This window comes from Otolemur garnettii, unplaced genomic scaffold (genome assembly GCF_000181295.1).
Source record: "Otolemur garnettii isolate 467f Iridium unplaced genomic scaffold, OtoGar3 scaffold00024, whole genome shotgun sequence".
Lineage (NCBI taxonomy): Eukaryota > Metazoa > Chordata > Mammalia > Primates > Galagidae > Otolemur > Otolemur garnettii.
Window position 1 is genome coordinate 13,346,739 of NW_003852419.1, and position 20,711 is coordinate 13,367,449.

The following is a 20,711-nucleotide window of genomic DNA, read 5'->3' on the forward strand; positions in this document are numbered from 1 at the left end:
TGTGTCCCTACAGTCCCAGCTACTGAGGCTGAGGGAGAAGAGGCACTTGAGTCCAGGAGTTGAGGTTGCTATAAGCTACAATGAAGCCACTGCACTCTAGCCTTGGGAACAGAATAAGACCCTGTCTCAAAACCAAAACAAACTAACAACAAAAGAAGCCACAGATATGTATACTAGTCAGAAGCATGCCCGGAAATTCCTAATAGCTAGCCAAAAAAAATTTGTATGGAAATCTCATAGCTGAGCTTTAGGAAATGAGTGTTTAGAGGCCCCTGGCCACAACCTTATTTTCCCTTTCACATATTGTTGAAAACAGGATTCAGCATCCATGTTGGCACAAAGTATTAGACCCTAGATAGGCTGAGTCACAGTGGCTCATCCTGTAATTCCAGTGCTAAAGGATTATTACTTGAGGCAAGGAGTTCAAGACCAGCCTAGGTAATATATCAAGACCCTGACTCTACAAAAAACTTTTTAAAAATTAGTTGAGCATGATAGTGTGAATCTAGCTATTTAGGAGGCTAAAGTGGGAGAAATCACTTGAGCCCAGGTATTGAAGATTAGATGGAACTATGATCACACTACTGCAAGCCAGCCTTGGCAAGAGAGATTATCTCTAAAAAATTAAAAATAAACAAACTCCAGATTTATTTAATCTTTTTTTTGTTCTGAGACAGAGTCTCACTTTGTTGCCTCAGTAGAGTGAGTCATAGCTCACAGTAATCTCAAACTCTCTGGCTCATGTGATTCTCTTGCCTTAGCCTCCTGAATAGCTGGGACTACAGGTGCTTGCCACAAAGCTCAGCTATTTTTACAGATGGAGTATCATTCTTGCTCTGGCTAGTCTCAAACTCATGAGCTCAGTCAATCTACCTGGCTCGGCCTCCTAGAGTGCTGGGATTATAGGCGTGAGCCACTCCATCTGGTCCAAATTCTATATTTAAAAAATACTGGTGGTTCATAATATCTGCCTATTTTGCAAAATGTGTCTCGAGAACCATAAATTAGGTCTTTATTTTTTAAAACTTGTTTTAACCTTAGTATAGTAAGTGGTTAAGTAAAGAAAAACAATCGTAAAAAGGGCTCTGTGCCTGTAGCACAGTGGTTATGGCACTAGCCACATACACCGACGTTGGCAGGTTCCAACCCAGCCTGGGCCAGCTAACCAAAAATGACAACTGCAACAAAAAATAGCCAGGCATTGTGGCGGGCACCTATAGTCCCAGCTACTTGGGAGACTGAGGCAAGAGAATCATCGCATAAGCCCAAAAGTTTGAGGTTGCTGTGAGCTGTGATGCCACATACTCTACTAGGGTGACATAGTGAGATTGTGTCTCAAAAAAAAGAGAAACAATTAAAACAAAAATTCATTCATTTATTTTCTTGAGATGGGGCCTTACTCCGCTGCCCAGGCTGGAATGCAATGTTAAGATCATAGCTCACTGCAGCTTTGAACTCCTGACCGCAGGTTGAGTAGTTGTGATTATTATAGGTATGCATTACCACACCCAGGTAATGACTTTCCTTTTAAAGCTGCATTCGATTTACACGTAATTACAACCTTCACAAATAAACCTATGACAAAAATACACAATATACAAAGTGTTACAAATATTTAGATTAGTTTTCACAATTTATTTTTAAATATAAAAAACTATTAATACTTATGATTTTACTATTATGGATTGGGAAACCCTTCTAAAGTCAAAAGCAATCATTTCTAAGGTACATTTGAACTTCTGTCACTGGGTCCTTGACATCTTGACATCAACTACAGACTGTAACTATTACTTCTAATTAAGACTACAACTATTTTCCTGTCAGTAAGTAAAACAGCACCCTGAATTATACAGTATGGTTTTAAAAAATAGGACCTGGCCAGGAAAAGTGACTCATGCCTGTGATCCCAGCACTCTGGGAGGCTGAAGTGGGAGAATTACTTGAGGCCAGGAGTTTAAGACCAGCCCAAGTAACATAGCAAGACCCGATCTCTAAAAAAAATAAAAAATAAAGAATACAATTAGCTGGGTGTGGTGGCAAACACCTGTGGTCCCAACTATTCGGAAGGCTGAGGCAGGAGGATTACTTGAGCTCAGGAGTTTGTGGCTGCAATGAGCTATGATCATGCCACCACGCAAGCCTGAGCAACACAGTAAGACACTGTTTCAAAATAAAAAACCAAAAAAACAAAAAACCCCCCAAAACACAAAAGGGTTCCATATATTATAAAAAATACAACAACAGAAATTCATATGAATACCTAACCTCCTCACACTCATTACTGGGGAAGAATGAAAAACTGCTAGGTAAAAGAATAATAAGGGGAAGTAAATTGTGGAGAAAAAAAATAAAATAAAAATGGAAAGATGAATACTGGTTAGAAATGATATTGGTTGGAAATGTGAAAAAATGGGGTCTAAAAGCTAAACACTAAGATATCTCTACCTATTTATCTCTGGACCCCTTTAATTCTTTTTTTTTTTTTAATTTCAAATTAATGAGGATACACATTTTGCGATTACACTGTTCTCAGTTGCAAGGTAAAGTTCAAGTTATAAAAGAGCCCTTCACCCAAGGGCCATGCTAAATCCCCTCACAATGTGCCCCTTTAAACTCTTAAATATTGTGGAGGATTCTAAGAGCCTTTATTACATGCACAATGCTTATCAGTATTAACACAAATATAATTAAAACTAAAAGGTGAAATTATTTATAAATTCATTTAAAAATAAGTCATTTTGTTTATGTAAATATGTTTACAGAGAAACAACTATACAATTCAAAATTTTAAGAATTTAGAAAGAAGAGTAGCCTTCTTTTCCAGTTTTGCAAATCTCCATCACGTTTAGCTTAACAGAAGACAACTAGATTATCCTACGTTTTTCAGCATTTCAGCTGTTGTGGTTATCTTCTTTGGGCTGAGGTATATGAAAAGAATATGCTGACATGAAGCCAGAAAAGGGAAAAACCTCAGACTCTGGGAAACGGCTTCAGGAACTTCCAGGGGTCCACAGACCATACTTTGAGAACCACAACACTAAGTATAAAATAGCTGTTTAATATACTTAGTAACCAATATAGAAATTACAAAAGTCAAGTTATATAGAAAATTTGAGTGTAGTCTTAACACAAGTAATGCAAATTCTTGAACAGCATGCTAATTGTAATGTTAGGGTATAAAATTATTACCATGATATACATGGCATAAAAGTCTTACTTTACAACTCAAGGTGAGAGAATAAAATCATTTTCACATAGCAAATAACCTCATTATCATTTCCTGAAAGTGATGGAATATTTCTCAATGCTGGTTGCACATATGAATTACTTAGGAAGCTTTAAGCACACATACCTAATAATAACCACAGTTTTCAAAATGGATTAAAAAATACTCATAGGTATCTATAATAGGCAAATCATGGAGACAGCAAATAGAATAGTGTTAGTTACCAACAGCTGGAGTGGGGGTACGGGGAGTTACTGTTTAATGGGTAGAGTTTATGTTTGGGGTGAAGAAAAAGTTCTAGAAACAGTGGGGATTGCTGTGCAACACTATGAATGTTCTTAATATCACTGAATTGGTTAAAAATGGTTAAAATGGTGAATTTTATGCTATATATATATGCTATCTATTTTTATTTTATTTATATTTTATATATTTTTCTTTTCTTTTATCCCATCCCATCCTATGTTTTAGAGACAGAGTCTTGCTGTGTTGCCCTGGCTAGAGTGAAGTGGTATCATCATAGCTCCCTGAAACTTCAAACTTCTGGGCTCAAGTGTTCCTCCTGCCTCAGCCTCCCTAGTAGGTGAAATTACATGTACAATTCGCCACGGCCAGCTAATGTATGTGTATTTTTTTTGTAGAGATGGCTCTCCCTCTTGCTTAGACTGGTCTCAAACTCCCATTCTGAAATTATACTCCCACTTTGGCTTCCTAGAGTGCTAGAATTACAGGCATGAACCACAATGCCTGGCCTTTCTCAATTTAAAAAATATGAATATTAAATTAAAAGAAACGAGTAGCTCATGCCTATAATCCTAGCACTCTGGAAGGCTGAGGCAGGAGATAATTTCAGAGTGCGAGTTTGAGAGCAGCCTCTGCACAATGAGACTTCAGCTGGGCATGGTGGCATGCACCTGTAGTCCCAGCTACTGGGGAGGCTAAGGCAAGTGGATCGCTTGAGCCTACGAGTTTAAGGTTGTTGTAAGCTAGGCTGACACGACGGCACTCTACCCAGGATGACAGAGCAAGACTCTTGTCTCAAAAAACCCCAAACAAACAAACAAATGAAAATACCAGCTGCATTATAAACCATCTAAAACTGTAAAAAGTTTCATTAAAAATTTATTCCCCTTTATAAAAACCACAAGATAAAGTTTGTTTTTTAATACTTATAATACATATAAACAAAACCCAAAAATCTTAATTTAAGAAAGAAAAAAAGGACATGAACACCAGCTTAAATAATTAAGAGAACTAAATACTTAAAAACAGAGTGGAGAATACCTCAGTTTACTTACCTGCAACATGCTGACTATCTCAACTTTGTTGAAGAAAATAAAAGACGTAAGAGTAGAAAGAAAATTCTCCTCAAAAACAGATGGTGTAGGCAAAATGATATCCTGAATGTACTGCACCCTGTAAGTCTGATGTATTTTTTGCCTTAGTTCAGAGTCTGTTATTGGTATAACTTCCTTAAACTTTGCAGTTTTGGTCAAGAATTCTCTGTGTCTTTTTGGCTGAGCCAAAGCAGGGTCATATTCAAGGCATCCCACGACATCCATGATACACTCATCAGAAAACATTACCTCAAAAAGAGTTGCCTTATTTAGGAATAAGATTCCTCTAATAATTTCATACAAATGGTGTAAGCCTTCAGTGTTTTCTAGGTTCTCACAAGCTTGGAACAGCTGCAGTAGTTTTTTAATATAGCCTTCATTTTCTAAGGCCAGAGCCAGCTTTTCCCTACGGATAGGTGAGGAGAGAACTGAGGTAACTAAATCAGCAATCTCTTCAAGTTTATTGAGTTCACACGTGGGCAGGTCAATCAGATGACTTGTTTCAGGCATTTCTTCAAATCGTTCTTCTTCTGATTCATCAATGAGGTCCTGGGTGACTTCCACTGATGGGTCCTTACCCTGAACCTAAAAGTACCAAAGCATAGCCAGTTACTTTAAAATAGAAAATAAAACAAAAAGAAAAAAAGAGAATAACTCAAAATCTTAGAAATGAAATCAGTGACCTTCAGTAAAAATACCTTACAAAGAACCAATACTAGTAACATAGTCACTGCTAGTCAGTGATGTACAGTAGGGGAAAATACACAAAGTTTTCAGTCAACTATTTGAGCCTAACTCAATCACTACAGAAAATTTCATCTACAAATTTCCCAACTTATAACTTGAGATTAGCTCTAATTGCTGATAACCTGAACATTTCAGCTGATATTACGTAGATTCATGGTTATTAAGTTATGTAATAACCATGAACAGTTCTTTATAATAAACTGACCATCCCTAGGTAAAGTAACTTACCACATCATTACGTTGGTTTGACAAGGAAACTACTAAGTTCAAACAAAATTAAATCATCCTCATATATTCAGAGTGAAAAAATACAATTTCTTTAAATTACTTTTGAAATTTTCTTTTGGAAAATATTTGCTTTTCTGTGAACCTAAAACTGCTTTTAAATTCTCTTAAAAAAAAAATGGCATTTGCGGCCAGATGTCGAGGCTCCTGCTTATAATTCCAGGACTATGAGAGGCTGGGGCAGATAGACCACCTGAGCTCAGGAGTTTGAGACAAGCCTGAGCAAGAGCAAGACCCTGTCTCTATTAAAAATAGAAAAACTAGCACAGCACTGTAGTGGATGTCTTTAGTCTCAGCTACTTAGGAGGCTGAGGCAAGAGGATTGCTTGACAGCTCAAGATAAACACTACTAACAAATTTTCTTCTATAATGAATTACTCTATTTAATAACAAAAACGTTTACAATACTATCGTCATAAAATTTTTCAAAATCCTTACTTTTTTTTAAATTAAAAACAATTTTTTTATTTCTTCAGATAGTCTCACTTTGTCACTCTTGGCAGAGTGCGGTGGTGTCATAGCTCACAGCAACCTCAAATTCTTGGGCTTAGGCAATCTTCTTACCTCAGCTTTCCAAGTAGCTGGGACTACAGGCACCTGCCATAACACCTGCCTACTTTTTTAGAGACAGGGTCTCTCAATTTTTTTCCAGACTAGCTCAGGCTAGTCTGGAACTTCTGAGCTCAAACAACCCACCCACCTCAGCCTTCTAACTTTTTAACATAAGAGTGCAACTATCCTTACTGTTCTGTATCTCAAAATATCCCAAATATTCTGAGTAGAGCAAATTTCAAAAGTTTTCAAGGTCACTAAAATAATACATGAAGCAAAGATCTAAGAGCTTAGAGAGTCGTAGATGGATACACCAATGCATACTAGATACACCTTCTTGTGTATCTGAGTTCTCATCAAAAGTAAGCTTAGGGAAATTGACACATAATTATAAGGGAAAGGATAAGTAACAAAGTTATAAAAGCAGTTCACATAAAATGCCTTACAAACTCAGAAGAATTTCCTTCTAGGTCTTACAAGTATAGTGCTAAATTGTGCAGTAAAGAATTAACTTTGCTGGCTCTGCGCCTACAGCTCAACCGGCTAAGGCGCCAGCCACGTACACCAAAGGTGGCGGGTTCAAATCCCCAGCCCGGACCTGCCAAAACAACAATGATGGCTGCAACCAAAAAATAGCCGGGCGTTGTGGCGGGCGCCTGTGGTCCCAGCTACTTGGGAGGCGGAGGCAGGAGACTCGCTTGAGCCCAGGAGTTGGAGGTTGCTGTGAGCTGTAATGCCACAGCACTCTACCCAGGGGGACAGCTTGAGGCTCTGTCTCAAAAAAAAAAAAAAAGAATTAACTTTGCTGGACTAGCAGCATGGCCAAATTTAACATCCCTTCCAAAGGTGGGAAAGTTCACCTAAAAATCAATGAAAAATGGAGAGAAGGAGAAATGTAATAGAGGGCAATGGAAAAAATAAAGGAGTAATGCTGTAAGGGAAATTCAGTATTAACTGGTGACTCAAGAAAGGCTCAGAGTAAGAGATGACATTGTCTGTTAGCTTAGTTGTACCAGATCTCTGGAATAACAAAGCCATACATTTGCCAAGACCACCCCTGCTCAGCTTGGAACCTGAAAAATTGAATGGAAATCTGTAAATTTTGAAGAGTGACATTGCTCTGTAGTTTTGTCATACAATATGATGATGATGAACTGGATGAACTATTAATAAGCAGGATTTGAGCAATGTGCCAGTATCTAGACTCTCACCTTTCAGGTTACATCTATTACTATACTGTGATGTGGTATAACACTTATATTGCTGATTGAGCTACCTTCTGTACTACAAATCTCATAATATTGATCAATGTACTGGGAGATGTAATGGTGATATAAAGTGACTGGACTAAACAAGAATTAGATTTTGTTAACTATTGGCTAATTTTAATTTCTATGCTAAACAGTTCTGTACAAGTTTATCATAAGGTATAAACTGTGGAACAAGGAAGGGAATGAGTAATCAAATTGTACAAAAATATAAAAAGTATGTCATGGCTTTCTAGGACAGATTAGTCATTTCTTTAGATTTATCTCTACCTCATAAAGGCTCTTCCAAAATAAGGCATATTTATACTATTTTTACTAATACTACCTGTCTTACTACCATAACTGCTGTATTAAATGCATACGCTCAGACAAATACCATTTTAGTGTATGAGTCTTGGTCAAGGGGTAGCTTAGGCAGTAAAGGAAGGAAGGTTTGGCCTCTTGCCTAAAGAAAGGTTTGGCCCTTTTCCAACTCTTCCTGAGAAGAAAACTCTGAACATGAGAACATCCTGCCTCATAAATGCGCCTTTGTCTTATCAGAAGGTATCCCTGACCCCTGGAAGTGCTGAAAAATAAGATCAGCCACCTGGGCCATCAGCCATGCTTATATGAGAGACACCCAATGAAAATGCTGGACACAAAGGTTTGGGTAAGCTTCCTTGGTTGGTAATAATCCATAAGTGTTGCCATACATCACTGCCAGGAGCAGTTAAGTGCTGTCTGACTCTACTGAGAGACAACTGGAGGCTCAAGCCTGCAACTCTCCTAGACCCTGCCCTGTGTGTCTTATCCCAATAGTAAATTCAACCTGAATCATTTCACTGTAATAAACTACAACAATGAGTTTGACAGTATTGCTGAATTCTTCAAGTCTTTTGAATGAATTATTGAAATGGAAAGTGGCCACGGGGATGACCTCAACTACATGAGTGAGAAGAGTACAAAACAAATTCCAACAAAAATTTCCAGGGCAAATATACAAAGTCTGAAAGAATATCTGTATATTCAAGAATATATGTTAAATAGTAGGTGAAGAAGTATGAGAAGATATACAATCTAAAGAGCTGATCACTGGAACATATTACCCACCACATATGGGTTCTGGCAGATATGGAAATCAACACCCTAGTTCTAAAAAAGATGTATGTATGTCTGACTTCTGTATTATTCATTTATTAAATGTATACTGAGTACACATACAGTATGTGTCAGTTGCCATGTTGGCATTAGGGAGAAGAGGAAGAATACAAAATAAAATATCACTTTTCAGGAATTTAAAATTGTCAAAAGTTATTCTTGGGGGGGAGGGGAGAAAAAACAATTTTATTTTTAAATTTCATGCTTCAAATTTGTTATGTACATTAAGTACTATATAGACTTTAAGATATCAATATTTGACTTAGGCCCTAATTTCTTATACCCTCAATGAATCCCAACAATAAAAAAAATTTGACTTAGGCAATATTATTTCATATAAATTTAGTTAAGAGAACAACAGCTATTTTCCTTATAAATGTCAAAAAAAAAAAAAAAGGGAAATAGAACATTGAATAGCCAATTTTTCTTAACTCACCCACACACTTCTTTTAACTTGCTACTGGGTCAAACTGGTATATTTAGCATTTACCCTTAACAGTTGGTAAAACATGTTATCAAAATACGAGGCGAGAGATGACATCTTTTGCAGGCACCTTACTCTTAAACACTGTATCACAGGTTGCAAGAACTGATGAAAGCGAAATGAATCTTTAAAGGTTAGAGGGACGCCTTGGGCTTAAAGGGGAAAAAAAACAGACCCATACTGCATTTCACCTCTTAAAAATAAGGAGTGCCTTAGCAATTTAAATCTTTTTAGTTGTAATATAAAACTTACTACACTAGACTTTATTTTGATAAAATCAATTATTTTGGTTTAATTTTACAACCAAAATTACTCATAACATTGGCACTTTAGTACAAGGGCAAACTTTAAAAACAAAATATTTTTGGAACTTTACAATTAGGCCATAGTATAAAAAAACAGTCCAGGGTCTTATATTCAGTAAATTCATACTAAAATAATTCTATTTTTGTAGGATAAAGGCCAAGAAAACGTTACACGTGCTCTAAGTTTATTACGTGTATTTACATGACTCTTTCCTCCCCAGGTACTTAACAATTGCCACATTATACAATTCCCCACTTTAAGCAGGCTTTGCAGGAATGATGAGGCCAGATCACTGTCTGAATAGCATATGCAGGGCTATAATACAAAAATATATTTTTAAAGCTATTCAGTGACCATTAAATACTGTTTCTATAAAAAATGCTTTTGGTGCATTTGTTGGTAAACTCCTACCCACTGAATTAAAAAATAGGGCTTCATTCTAATAAGTCTCAAGTACCCTTTCCACATTTACCACTATACAATGTACTAAAATGTACTTATTAAGAAAAATTCACAGAGCAGTGGCTCATGACTATAATCCTAGCACTTTGGGAGGCTGAGGGAGGTGGATTGCTTGAGCTCAGGAGTTTGAGATCAGCCTGAGCAAGACTGAAACCCTGTATCTACTAAAAATAGAAAAACTAGCTGGACATTGTGGCAGGCGCCTATAGTCCCAGCTACTTGGGAGGCTGGGGCAAGAGGATCACTTGAACCCAAGAGCCTGAGGTTGCTGTGAGCTACGATAATGCCAGGGCACTCTATCCAGGGTGACAGAGTGAGATTCTTGTCTCAATAAATAAATAAAAGTAAAATAAAGAAAAATTCACATTTTCTTTTGGCAGTACATTAGGTTGTTGGCATTATTATTGGCGTGGCTGCTTCTAGTATATTGAGCTTTCATATGTTCAACTAGTTTTCAATCCTTGCATGTCTTAGCTAAATGTTTATAATCCTATTCACTAACTCAATCTGAGAACCATGAATGATAATCTTAAATTACTATTCCCCCCCCAAAAGAGCAACAGAGAAAGTTGATTCCTTTACCATTTCTCCAAATTTAAAGTTTCACTTATAAGATACTCAGTTGAGAATATTTATTACCAAATACTTAGTTACTTTAGGCTGCACTGCACTTACTACCATTACATCACAGTGCATACAATACATAAAGCAAATGAAATGAAGTCTAATTATTTTTTTTTACATTAATTACTTCTACACAAAAAGATTCCTCAGTGAATCTGTTTCAGACCAGTCTACTATATGTAAACACCTAAATTTAAACAATAGTACTTTATCTTACTTTACACCTGTACTTTAAGGTGAACTGTCATTATTTCCTTATCTGAAGGATTAAAGAAAATAGGAACCCAGTGGCTTGGAGGTTTGGGAAGAACATTTGGTGATGGTGGCTCACTACATTTGGTTCCAGCACAGTTTTGATTACCTTGAGATTTAAAAATTACATAAGCTGGAACTTGATAAGCTCGAGTTCCAATTTTGATTACTGGAAAATGTTTTTCCCCCATTCTGCATGGCCTGCCACGCAGCTACTGATGAGTGACGACCATGTTCTCTTTCTTTTTTCCCATCAACAGTCTTCATCTGGCAATTCTGATTCTTGGTCATCTATTGAGCTGTTGTTGGTTGTTCCTTACTAAAATTTCTAGATTGAGGGGGAGGAATGTTACAACTTTCTCCACTATCCACCTTGAGCTTCTTGGCCACCTTTTAGTCTGACTTTTTTGTTGTTGTTGTTGTTGAGACAGTCTCATTCGTCACCCTGGGTAGACTGCCATGATGTCACAGCTCACACTCTTAGGTTGAAGCGATTCTCTTGCCTCAGTTCTTCTGTTTTTAGTAGAGATGGTGTCTTGCTTTTGCTCAGGCTGGTCTCCAACTCATGAGCTCAAGCAATCCACCTTGCAAAATCACATTTACTGGTTATTGATTTCAATTGCTTATCAGCTAGAATTCTGCTATTTACTAATTTATAGTAATAATGCTTAATAATGCTTGACGGGTATTAAGATATGAGGAAAGAAACAAAGCACCTACTCTGATTAAGAGAAATTTAGTAACCGAGGGCCATGTGTCAAATAAGCCTTATCCAATAGGTTAGGAAGGTTCACACATGCTTTTCTTGAGCCACTGTGTGGCAGTGTTATTGGGAAGATGAAGGGGAAAAAAGGATTGTGGTCATATCCAGGAAACCGGTTGAAGAACCTTTAGTGACAAGAATCACTAGACAGAAAAGCTCGTGTAAATGAAAAGGGCAGTGGCTAAAAACAAAAAACCCCCCAATTACAAAAGATTGTATTAAGTAACCAATAAAAGTTATCGCCTACTAACTAAAAAGGCAGTTAACATGAAGGTCATGATTTCCAACTGCCAGAGGTAAGAGAAGGCTAAGGAGATAAGGAGACTGGTGTAAATGCAATATGGTATCCTACGTGGAATGCTGGAACAGAAAAAGGACATTAGGGTAAAGCTGGGAAATATGGATAATGCATTAACTTTAGTTAATAATAATATATTAATATTAGCTCACTAACTATGACAAATGTGTCACATTAACATAAGATAGTAATCTTACTGTCCTATGTGCAGTTGGGAAGATGCTGCTGTCAGGGAAAAGTATATTGAAATTCTCTGTATTTTCTGTTCACATTTTCTACAAAATTAAAATTATTATAAAATAAAAAGCTTATTTAAAAAAAAATTCTAGACTCCGTGCCTATGCTCAGTGGTTAGGGTGCTGGCCATATATACCAGGGCTGGCCGGTTCGAACCCAGCCCAAACAACTAGAATAACAACAAAAATAGCTGGGCATTGTGGCAGGCACTGGTATTCTCAGCTACTTGGGAGGCAGAGGCAAGAGAATCGCTTAAGCCCAAGAGTTTGAGGTTGCTGTGAGCTGTGATGCCACAGCACTCTACTGAGAGTGACAACAGCTTATATAAAGATTAAAAATAAATAAATAAAATCTAGTTACTTAAGAGTTACCACATTCCTAAATGCTCTGTTACACTGTAAGTTCCACATGAGATGAAGTCATAAGTACTTTCATTTTCTTAAGACCAGCCAAGTGCAGTAGAGAGAAGGGGGTAATGAGTAGAATGAGAAGTTATATTTGTAACTGACTATGAGCAATCAAGATAACTTACTACTTTCAGACTAGTGTGAGTCATGAATACTTCTGATAATTACTGTCTGGCTCAAGGTTAGGCAAACATATGACCAAATATTAAAAAAAAGAAAACCCAAAACCTAAAAATCTGTACTTAATCCTCTTTTAATTTATTTAAAGATCTTGCCATTCTACAGGGCACTAATTATGAAAATGTGCTATTGAAATCTACAGTGGTGTGGTAAAATTATGACAAAATTGATTTTTGGCTTTTAATTTTTTTTTTTTTTTTTTTTTTGAGATACAGTCTCACTATATTGCCTTTGTAAGAGCGCTGTCGCATCACAGCTCATAGCAACCTTTAGCTCTTGGGCTTAAGCAATTCTCTTGCCTTAGCCTTTCAAGTAGCTGGGACTACAGGTGCCCACCACAATGCCTGACTATTTTTTTGTTGTAACTGTCATTGTTTTGGCAGGTCCGGGATGGGTTCGAACCCACCAGCTCTGGTGTATGTGGCTGGCACTCTAGCTGCTGAGCTACAGGTCCAGAGCCAGGCTTTTAAATTTTTAAGTAAAAAATTTCCAGGTTGTTTTTGAACCTCACACTAAGACATTATCTCTCCAGTCTAAGTAAAAAGGAAACATCTTGCAAGTTAAAAAGGAAACAACAACTCAAGAACACATGAAAACAAAAGTTAAACATCATAAAAACAATCTTACCTGGCAAATTTTTTCCCAAATCTCATCACAACCAGCTTTCTCTTGAAAACTCAGAGCCAGGTCATAGTTCTCAGCTTCTGACCAAACAATTAATGTATCCTGTTTAAAAATAAAGATTTCTTCATCATCACATTAGAAAAGAAATATCTATAAAGTTCAAATAAAAAACAAGAAAACTGGAAACAGTACAATGACATGCTCTCTGATAAATGAAATTAATATATACATGCTTGACATTTTTAGTAATACATTGGCAATGAAATAGTAGCTTCAGGACTAAAAAGACATTCTGCAATTTTCTAAAACAAAAAATGTTAAAGCAAATTAGTAGACTCTGGCTCATGTTGTCAAAATAATATTTAATGGAAAGGCTAGTGACTCTTGGCCAAAACTGTAATAAAGACATTCTATCCATCTGTTTTCTGTAGTTTCCAGAAGTTCAGGTATTCTATTTGCTAACTATTTATCTGCTTACCTTTCCTTTTAAACTGGTTATCAACTGTTTACAACAGCTGTGGGTCAAGACCCCTTTGGACTGTATCATGGCATTAGGAAGGCTGAGAACCATTGGTTTAAAAGTAAGCAACTAGGCCAGGCAGGTTGGTCACATCTGTAATCTTAGCTCTCTAGGAGGGTGAGGTGGGTGGACTGCTTGAGCTCAGGAGTTGGAGACCAGCCTGAGTAAGAGGGAGATCCTGTCTCTACTAAAAACAGAAAAACTGTGGTAGGCACCTGTAGTCCCAGTTACTTGAGAAGCTTACATAGGAAGATCCCTTGAGCCCAAGAGTTTGAGGTTGCTGTGAGCTATGATGCCACTAGTACTCTACCCAGGACAACAGCTTATATAAAGATAAAATCTTAACTGTTGGAAGGACATGGTTCTATATTATTGGTCAGTTTGTTTTTGGGACAGAGTCTCACTCTGCTGCCCAGGGTAGAGTGCAGTGGCATCTTAGCTCACAGCAACCTAAACAACTGGGTTCAAGCTATCCTCCTGCCTTAGCCTCTGGAACAGCTGGGACTACAGGCACCCATCACAATGCCCAGCTAATTTTTCTATTTTTCGTGTCATACTCTTGTTTACTCTTGTCTTAAACTCCTGAGCTCAAGGGATCCTCCTGCCTCAGCCTCCCTTAGTGCTAGGATTGCAGGTGTGAGCCACTGCACTGTCTATTAGCATTTTTAAGATCCAATATACACTCAGGGCATAACATACCCAGACGTAACAGTGGATATAAATACATATATAAAATTATCCTTTTTAGGGAGGGGCACTTTCTTGTCAGCCCTACCACATCACTGTTTGTTTTGTCACATAGCTGACAAATAGCTTACAGTAGGAGTATAAAAATCAGTTTGATCATTATCGTTCACTCTTATATTAGTATCAATGCTTTTTAGGGTGCTTGTCCATTTTGTGGTTAGAATTAGAAAGTATTTGTGAGTAGTTACCTACTCACATATATGGGTTACAATAATTCACCAAAGGTGAGTCTGAAAATATGGGAATAAACTCAGTTTCTCCTACCACAAGTGCACAACACAAAATGTTTTTGTGACCTCTGGTTACCAAGACATGTATAGGGACTTCTCTCCACCAACAACCAATTAACTAATTCTGCAATGGACACCAGCTGGGTGTCCCTCAATTCAATTCTGACACTAAATTTTCCCAGAGATAGCATCAGATCCCATGGGTTGAAGCCTCAGTCCCATAAGACTGCCCCCTACTTCTGATGCCAATTGCAAGCTCTAGGTTGTTTACTTGTACTTCCAACCAACAGCTGTAAATTGGTGTTCCTGCAACCTTCTCCGTAGGTTCAATTAATTTACTAGAGTATTTCAGACAAACACTTACTTACATTTACATATTTAATACGAAGGATATTTTAAAGGACACAAATAAAGGCACAGGGTGAGCTATAGGCCAGGCACAGCACCCTCTGGGAACTTTCACTTCTTCAGCTATTTGGAAGCTCTCCTCACTCAGAACCCAGCATGTGTGGGTTTTTATACATGCTTTATTATGTAGGCCTGCTTCACTAAATCAATGGCCACTGGTGACAGACTTAACTTTCAATCTCTCTCCCCTCCCCAGAGGTTGTTGGGGGATAGGGCTAAAGGTCTCAACCTTTAAATCATGCTAGATTTTTCCAGTGACCAGCCTCCTTTCTGAAACTATGTAGGGACAGCCAGTCATCCACCAACACATAGAAAGATACTTTTATCACTTGGAAGATTCCAAGATTTTGTGAGTTCTGTGCCAGGAAATTAGACAAAGACCAAAAGTATATTTCAAAATTTCACAGCTTGAAACACTTTTCATGGAAATAGTCTTTGCTTAGAACACCATGTATAGTTTTGATTCTTTACCAGTTGACTTATTGTTTATTAAATATTAATAAAATCCAGCATCTTCTTTTGATAAATTACATAAACAGAAGGTTTCTTCGCAAACCCTAATTCTCCTATTATGCATTCTACTTTGGAGACCTATAGGCAGTTTAGCTATATAGTACTACTGAATGAAACCCAAAACCCTTTATCCAGCCAATGAAGACCCCTTCTGTTTTGGCTTCAACCCACTTTCTGAAAGAAGGTCCAGGTACACAATGAAATCTTACGAATTAAGATAATTACCTTTCTCATCATCATTTTCTTTTGCTCCTTCCTTCTCATTTGTAACCTAACTTCTTTTCCCTGATCTAGTCAAAATCTCAGAAACCAAGTATGATTTATATTTAGAGTTCTTTTTCAATGCAAAGAAGACTGACCTTGAGGAATGGTTAAAAACAAGATTCCCATTTCTCTCCCCTGGGGGCAGGTTTGGAGTGAATTCTAAGAATTCTTATTTTTAACAAGGGTCACAGGTAATTACTTTGATAAGTCAGATTTAGGAAATGACCTAAGTATATCTCTAATTGGTTAAAAGAGAACAGGAAAGTGTCATGACTAGGAACCTTCCAGCTCTCTGTTCTATTTATCTACTCCAAATGGGCGATTAACTCCACTCTACCCCCAACCCCCGCCCCACAGCTTCAGTAATGCAATACCCAGAAGGAACACTGCTAAAAATTGTTCATTGCAAGGGTCAGAGTAAAATAATCTAGGGGAGAGAGAGAGAGCATAGAGGTAGCACAAGAATACTTAAAATGGAAAGAAAAGTGTCAAATACTGACAATCCAAAAAACCTAGAGATAGCCGAGGTGAATTTTTCACAACAACGTGTTTTCAACCATTATGCTATTACATTTTTTATTCATTTGTGCAAGGCAAATGATTTCATGTCTTTGGGACATTATTAATGCCTCTGTTCAAATGAAAAGAAACTTAAGAATTTTCCTCTACTAAACTAAAACATTTAACTACCACATCATGTCTCTATGGAGTCCGCGTTTATTACAAATGAATTTGCAGGAAAAGTCAGGCCGGGTGCAGTGTGGCTCACGCCTGTAATCCTAGCATTCTGGGAGGCCAAGGCAGGTGGATTGCCTGAGCTCAGAGCCAGACCCTGTCTCTAAAAATAGCCAGGTGCTGCGGTGGGCACCTGTAGTCCCAGCTACTTGGGAGGCTAAGGCAAGAGAATCATTTAAGCCCAAGAGTGGAGGTTGCTGTGAGCTGTGTCACCATAGCACTCTATTGAGGGTGACAAAGTGAGACTCTGTCTCAAAAAAGAAAAGTCAGTTACATTTGGTCAGGTCCTTTAAAAGGATGAAAAAGATGATTGTGTGCAAGCTCATAAGAGGAGTAAGAAATAGGCCGGGGAAGAGAAGCTTTGACAATTTAGCCCTTAGTAAAATTAGGTTGTCATAATGTAGTGTTACTGTAAGAAAAGGTTGTTTTCAAACTTCTACATTAAAAACATTCTAGTGTCCAATTCTTTCTTTTCCTTCTTTTCCCTTCCTCCCTCTCTTCCTTTTTTTTCTTTCCTTTTCCTTTCCTCCCGTGTCTATCCATTTATCCACAGGATCTTGCTCTGTTCACTGGCTTCGTCAGAGCTCTTGGCAACCTCAAACTTTTAGGTTCAAGGGATCTTCCTCACTTAGCCTCTACAGTAGCTGGAACTACAGGTATGCGCTATATGCCTGGCTGATTTTTTATATTTTTTTGTAGAAACAGGGTCTCACTATGGTCCTGAGGTTGGTTTCAAACTCATGGTCTCAAGTGATGCTTCTGGTTTGGCCTCTCAAAGTGCTAGGATTATAAGTGTAAGCCACCATGCCTGTCCCCAATAGTATTTAAACCAGTTATTCTTAGTCCAGGGTCTAAATGACGCTTTACAATTGTATTTAAAACTTGGTATATTAACACCTTTGGGGGGGGGGAAGAGCTTCCAGTTTCTAAATCATAGTCACAAAACCATCTGTGACATATACATTTTAAAGGGTCTAAAACATCAAGGGACTATCTCTTTCAGTTTCCCCCCATAGTATCAAATCATTTCATAAACAGGAATAAAATTCAGAGTCATGAAATACTTGAGATTCTACTAATTGCCAAACTATCTTTGCCCTTAACTTCTCTCACAAAATTCAGTACAGATAGAGCGTTAGGTTTGCAATAGGAATACTTATTTAAAAAAAAAAAAACAAAAACAGAGACATCAGAGTATTTTATAAATTCTATTTGGAGATTCAGAGTTAATTTTAACATCTGGAAGTGATATTCATCAAACAATGCAACATCTAACCCTCCAGTAGTCCCTTTCCTTGACCTAAACTCTTTCTGAGCTGGAGTTTTAAAAATACAGAACCATACAACATATACAGTTCACGACAGACACGATGACACTGCTTACAAATAGTGGTAATTACCTTGTTTTCCCAAAATCTGTGCTGTATTTTGATACACAGGGAACAACCCTGCATTAGCATTAGAAACTGTGCATCACTCAGAGCTTCACTGTGCAACATACCTGTGACCACTTTTATCTTTCTCATTGGAAAAGAGGACAATCCTGCTTACCTCAGGATTGTAAGATTATGCATACAGTTCTCGTACTGAGCTTATATGTAATTAGGTACTGTACTAATGCACTTTTCATAAATAACTCACAACTATCATGTGAGGTAGGTATAGTATCTGTTTAAAAGATGAAGTTTAGCTTGGGAATACTGGCTCACGTCTATAATCCCAGCACTTTGTGAGGCTAAGGTGGAATGACTGAAGCCAAGAGTTCAAGACCAGACCTGGCAACATAGTGAGAAAGTCTCTGTGGTTCTCAACCTTCCTAATGCTGCGACCTTTAATACAGTTCCTGTGGGTTGCGACCTGCAGGTTGAGAACCTCTGCTCTAAACAAAAATTAAAGAAAGAAAAGCCAAGCAGAGGCTAAGGCAGGAGTATTGCTTGAGCCCAGGAGTTTGAGGTTACATGCAGTGAGCTAAGATGATGCATTCTAACCCAGGGGACAGAGTAAGTTCCTATCTCCAACCCCCTCCCCCCCAAAAAAAGAACAAATAAAAACAAACCCAAACCAAAAAAATTCACAAACATGAAGTTCAGAGAAAATATGTTCAAAAGTCACATAGCTGGGCTGGGTGCAGTGGCTTATGCCTGTAATCCTAGGATTTTGGGAGATCAAGGCAGGTGGATTCCCTAAGCTCAGGAAACCAGTCTGAACAAGAGTGAGACCCCATCTCTAAAAACCACCAGGCCTTGTGGAAGGCACCTGTAGTCCCCTCTACTTGGGAAGCTAAGGCAAGAGGATCACTTGAGCCCAAGAATTTGAGGTTGCTGCTGGGTGTCACAGGACCTGTAATCCTAGGCACTCTGAGAGGCCAAGGTAGGTGGACTGCCAGGAGGTTAAAGTTGTTGTGAGAGATGATGCCATGGCATTCTACTAGGGGCAACGATGTAAGACTCGTCTCCAGAAAAGAAAAAAAAAACAAAATTGAGGTCGCTGTGAGCTATGATGCCATGGTACTCTACCCAGGGTGACAGAATAAGACTGTCTCAAAAAAAATCACATAGCTGGAAATTAATGGAATTAAAAACTCTAAGCATAAACACACATAGAATTCTGCTACTACATCGTATTTGAAATGTGAACCAATTCTAAAAGAACACAAAGAGGCAAGGTGTGGTGGCTCACGCCTATAATCCCAGCACTCTGGGAGGCCAAGGTGGATGGATTGCTTGAGCTCACGAGTTCCCAAGCAAGACCCCCATCTCTAAAAATAGCCAGGTATTGTGGCAGAGCACCTGTAGTCCCAGATACTTGGAAGGCTGAGGCAAGAAGATTGCTTGAGCCCAGGAGTTTGAGGTTGCTGTGAGCTATGATGCCATAGCACCCTATCGAGGGAGACAAAGTGAGACTCTGTCTCAAAAAAAAAAAAAAAAGTTTAAAAGAACACAAAGTTTTAAACAACTCGATTCCCAACTTTTTCCCTATAGCAGATTAATCTAAGGGTGTCTGGACCCCTGAATAAGACAGACCTCTCCCAATCTCTCAGATTCCTTCTCAGTCTTGTTTCAGACCACCGCCCGGAAAGCCCCTCTACTACCCACCCAATCTTTCCAATCTAATCATTCACTTTCTCTATTCTTGTATCTGAGCTACAGTACTAAAATTGGGAAACTCATTACAAATTCATGCTGTAACTTAAAGGCAGCACTCAAAAACTGTAGGAATCTCTTTCCTTCTGGTATACTCAATTTGGCTATTTGCCACAATCGCTATCAGGTTGGACTCCCAACAACCCTAATTTTATTAGATTATTGTGCCAATTAGGAAATAGATAAAGGTATCATTTTCAGCTCAGTCATGTTCTTGTAACCAAAACCGAGCATATTTTCAACCTTATCTTGCTAGATATGAAAGTTGTTTATTTACTGTCTAGGCTTCCTTTCTTTATTGAAATTTTGGTCTTTGGTAAGACCAGAGACCAAACACAAGGCATTTTTCTGGTTCCCTAGCTTTCCAATTGCTTATTTTTCCGCTTTACTGGATCTTCCTGATACCAACACCTGATCCATCAGCATGTCAATTCTACTTTGTCTATATATCTCAAAAACCCATCCACCTTTCCTGTCTCCATCACCCTAATCTAACCCAGCACTGTCTTTTGGTTAGACTATGCAGCAAACTCCCAATTTCCCACGTGTTCTTGCTCTTCAATTCCACAGACTGACATTATCATTTTGGATCATGACATTGCTGTGCTAAAAACTCTTCAACAGGGCTCGGCGCCTGTAGTTCAGTGGCCAGGGCACCAGCCACATACACCGGGGCTGGCAGGTTTGAACCCAGCCCAGGCCTGCCAAACAATGACAACTACAACCAACAAATAGCTGGGCGTTATGGTGGATGCCTGTACTCCCAGCTACTTGGGAGACTCAGACAAGAGTTGCTTAAGCCCAAGAGTTTGAGGTTGCTGTGAGCTGACCCTCTACCCAGGGTGACACAGTGAGACTCTATCTCAAAAAAAAAAAAAAAAAACCCACCTGGGGGGCACCTGTGTCAAAGGAGTAGGGTGCTGACCCCATATGCTGGAGGTGGTGGGTTCGAGCCCAGCCCC

The 20,711-nt window shown here is 38.3% G+C and overlaps 1 protein-coding gene across 4 annotated transcripts in view; it reads right to left on the reverse strand.

Moving 5' to 3' along the window:
* The window catches only part of PPP4R3B (protein phosphatase 4 regulatory subunit 3B), a 63,760-nt gene that overhangs the window by 38,315 nt on the left and 4,734 nt on the right, over window positions 1–20,711 (reverse strand). For all 4 annotated transcript variants that reach the window (XM_023512097.1, XM_023512098.1, XM_003787931.3 and 1 more), the window contains exons 3-4: window positions 13,193–13,291; window positions 4,525–5,148 (exon numbers count right to left, since the gene is read on the reverse strand). In XM_023512097.1, coding sequence (XP_023367865.1) covers window positions 4,525–5,148; window positions 13,193–13,291 — 723 coding nt within the window. The remainder of the gene's footprint in view (window positions 1–4,524; window positions 5,149–13,192; window positions 13,292–20,711) is intronic.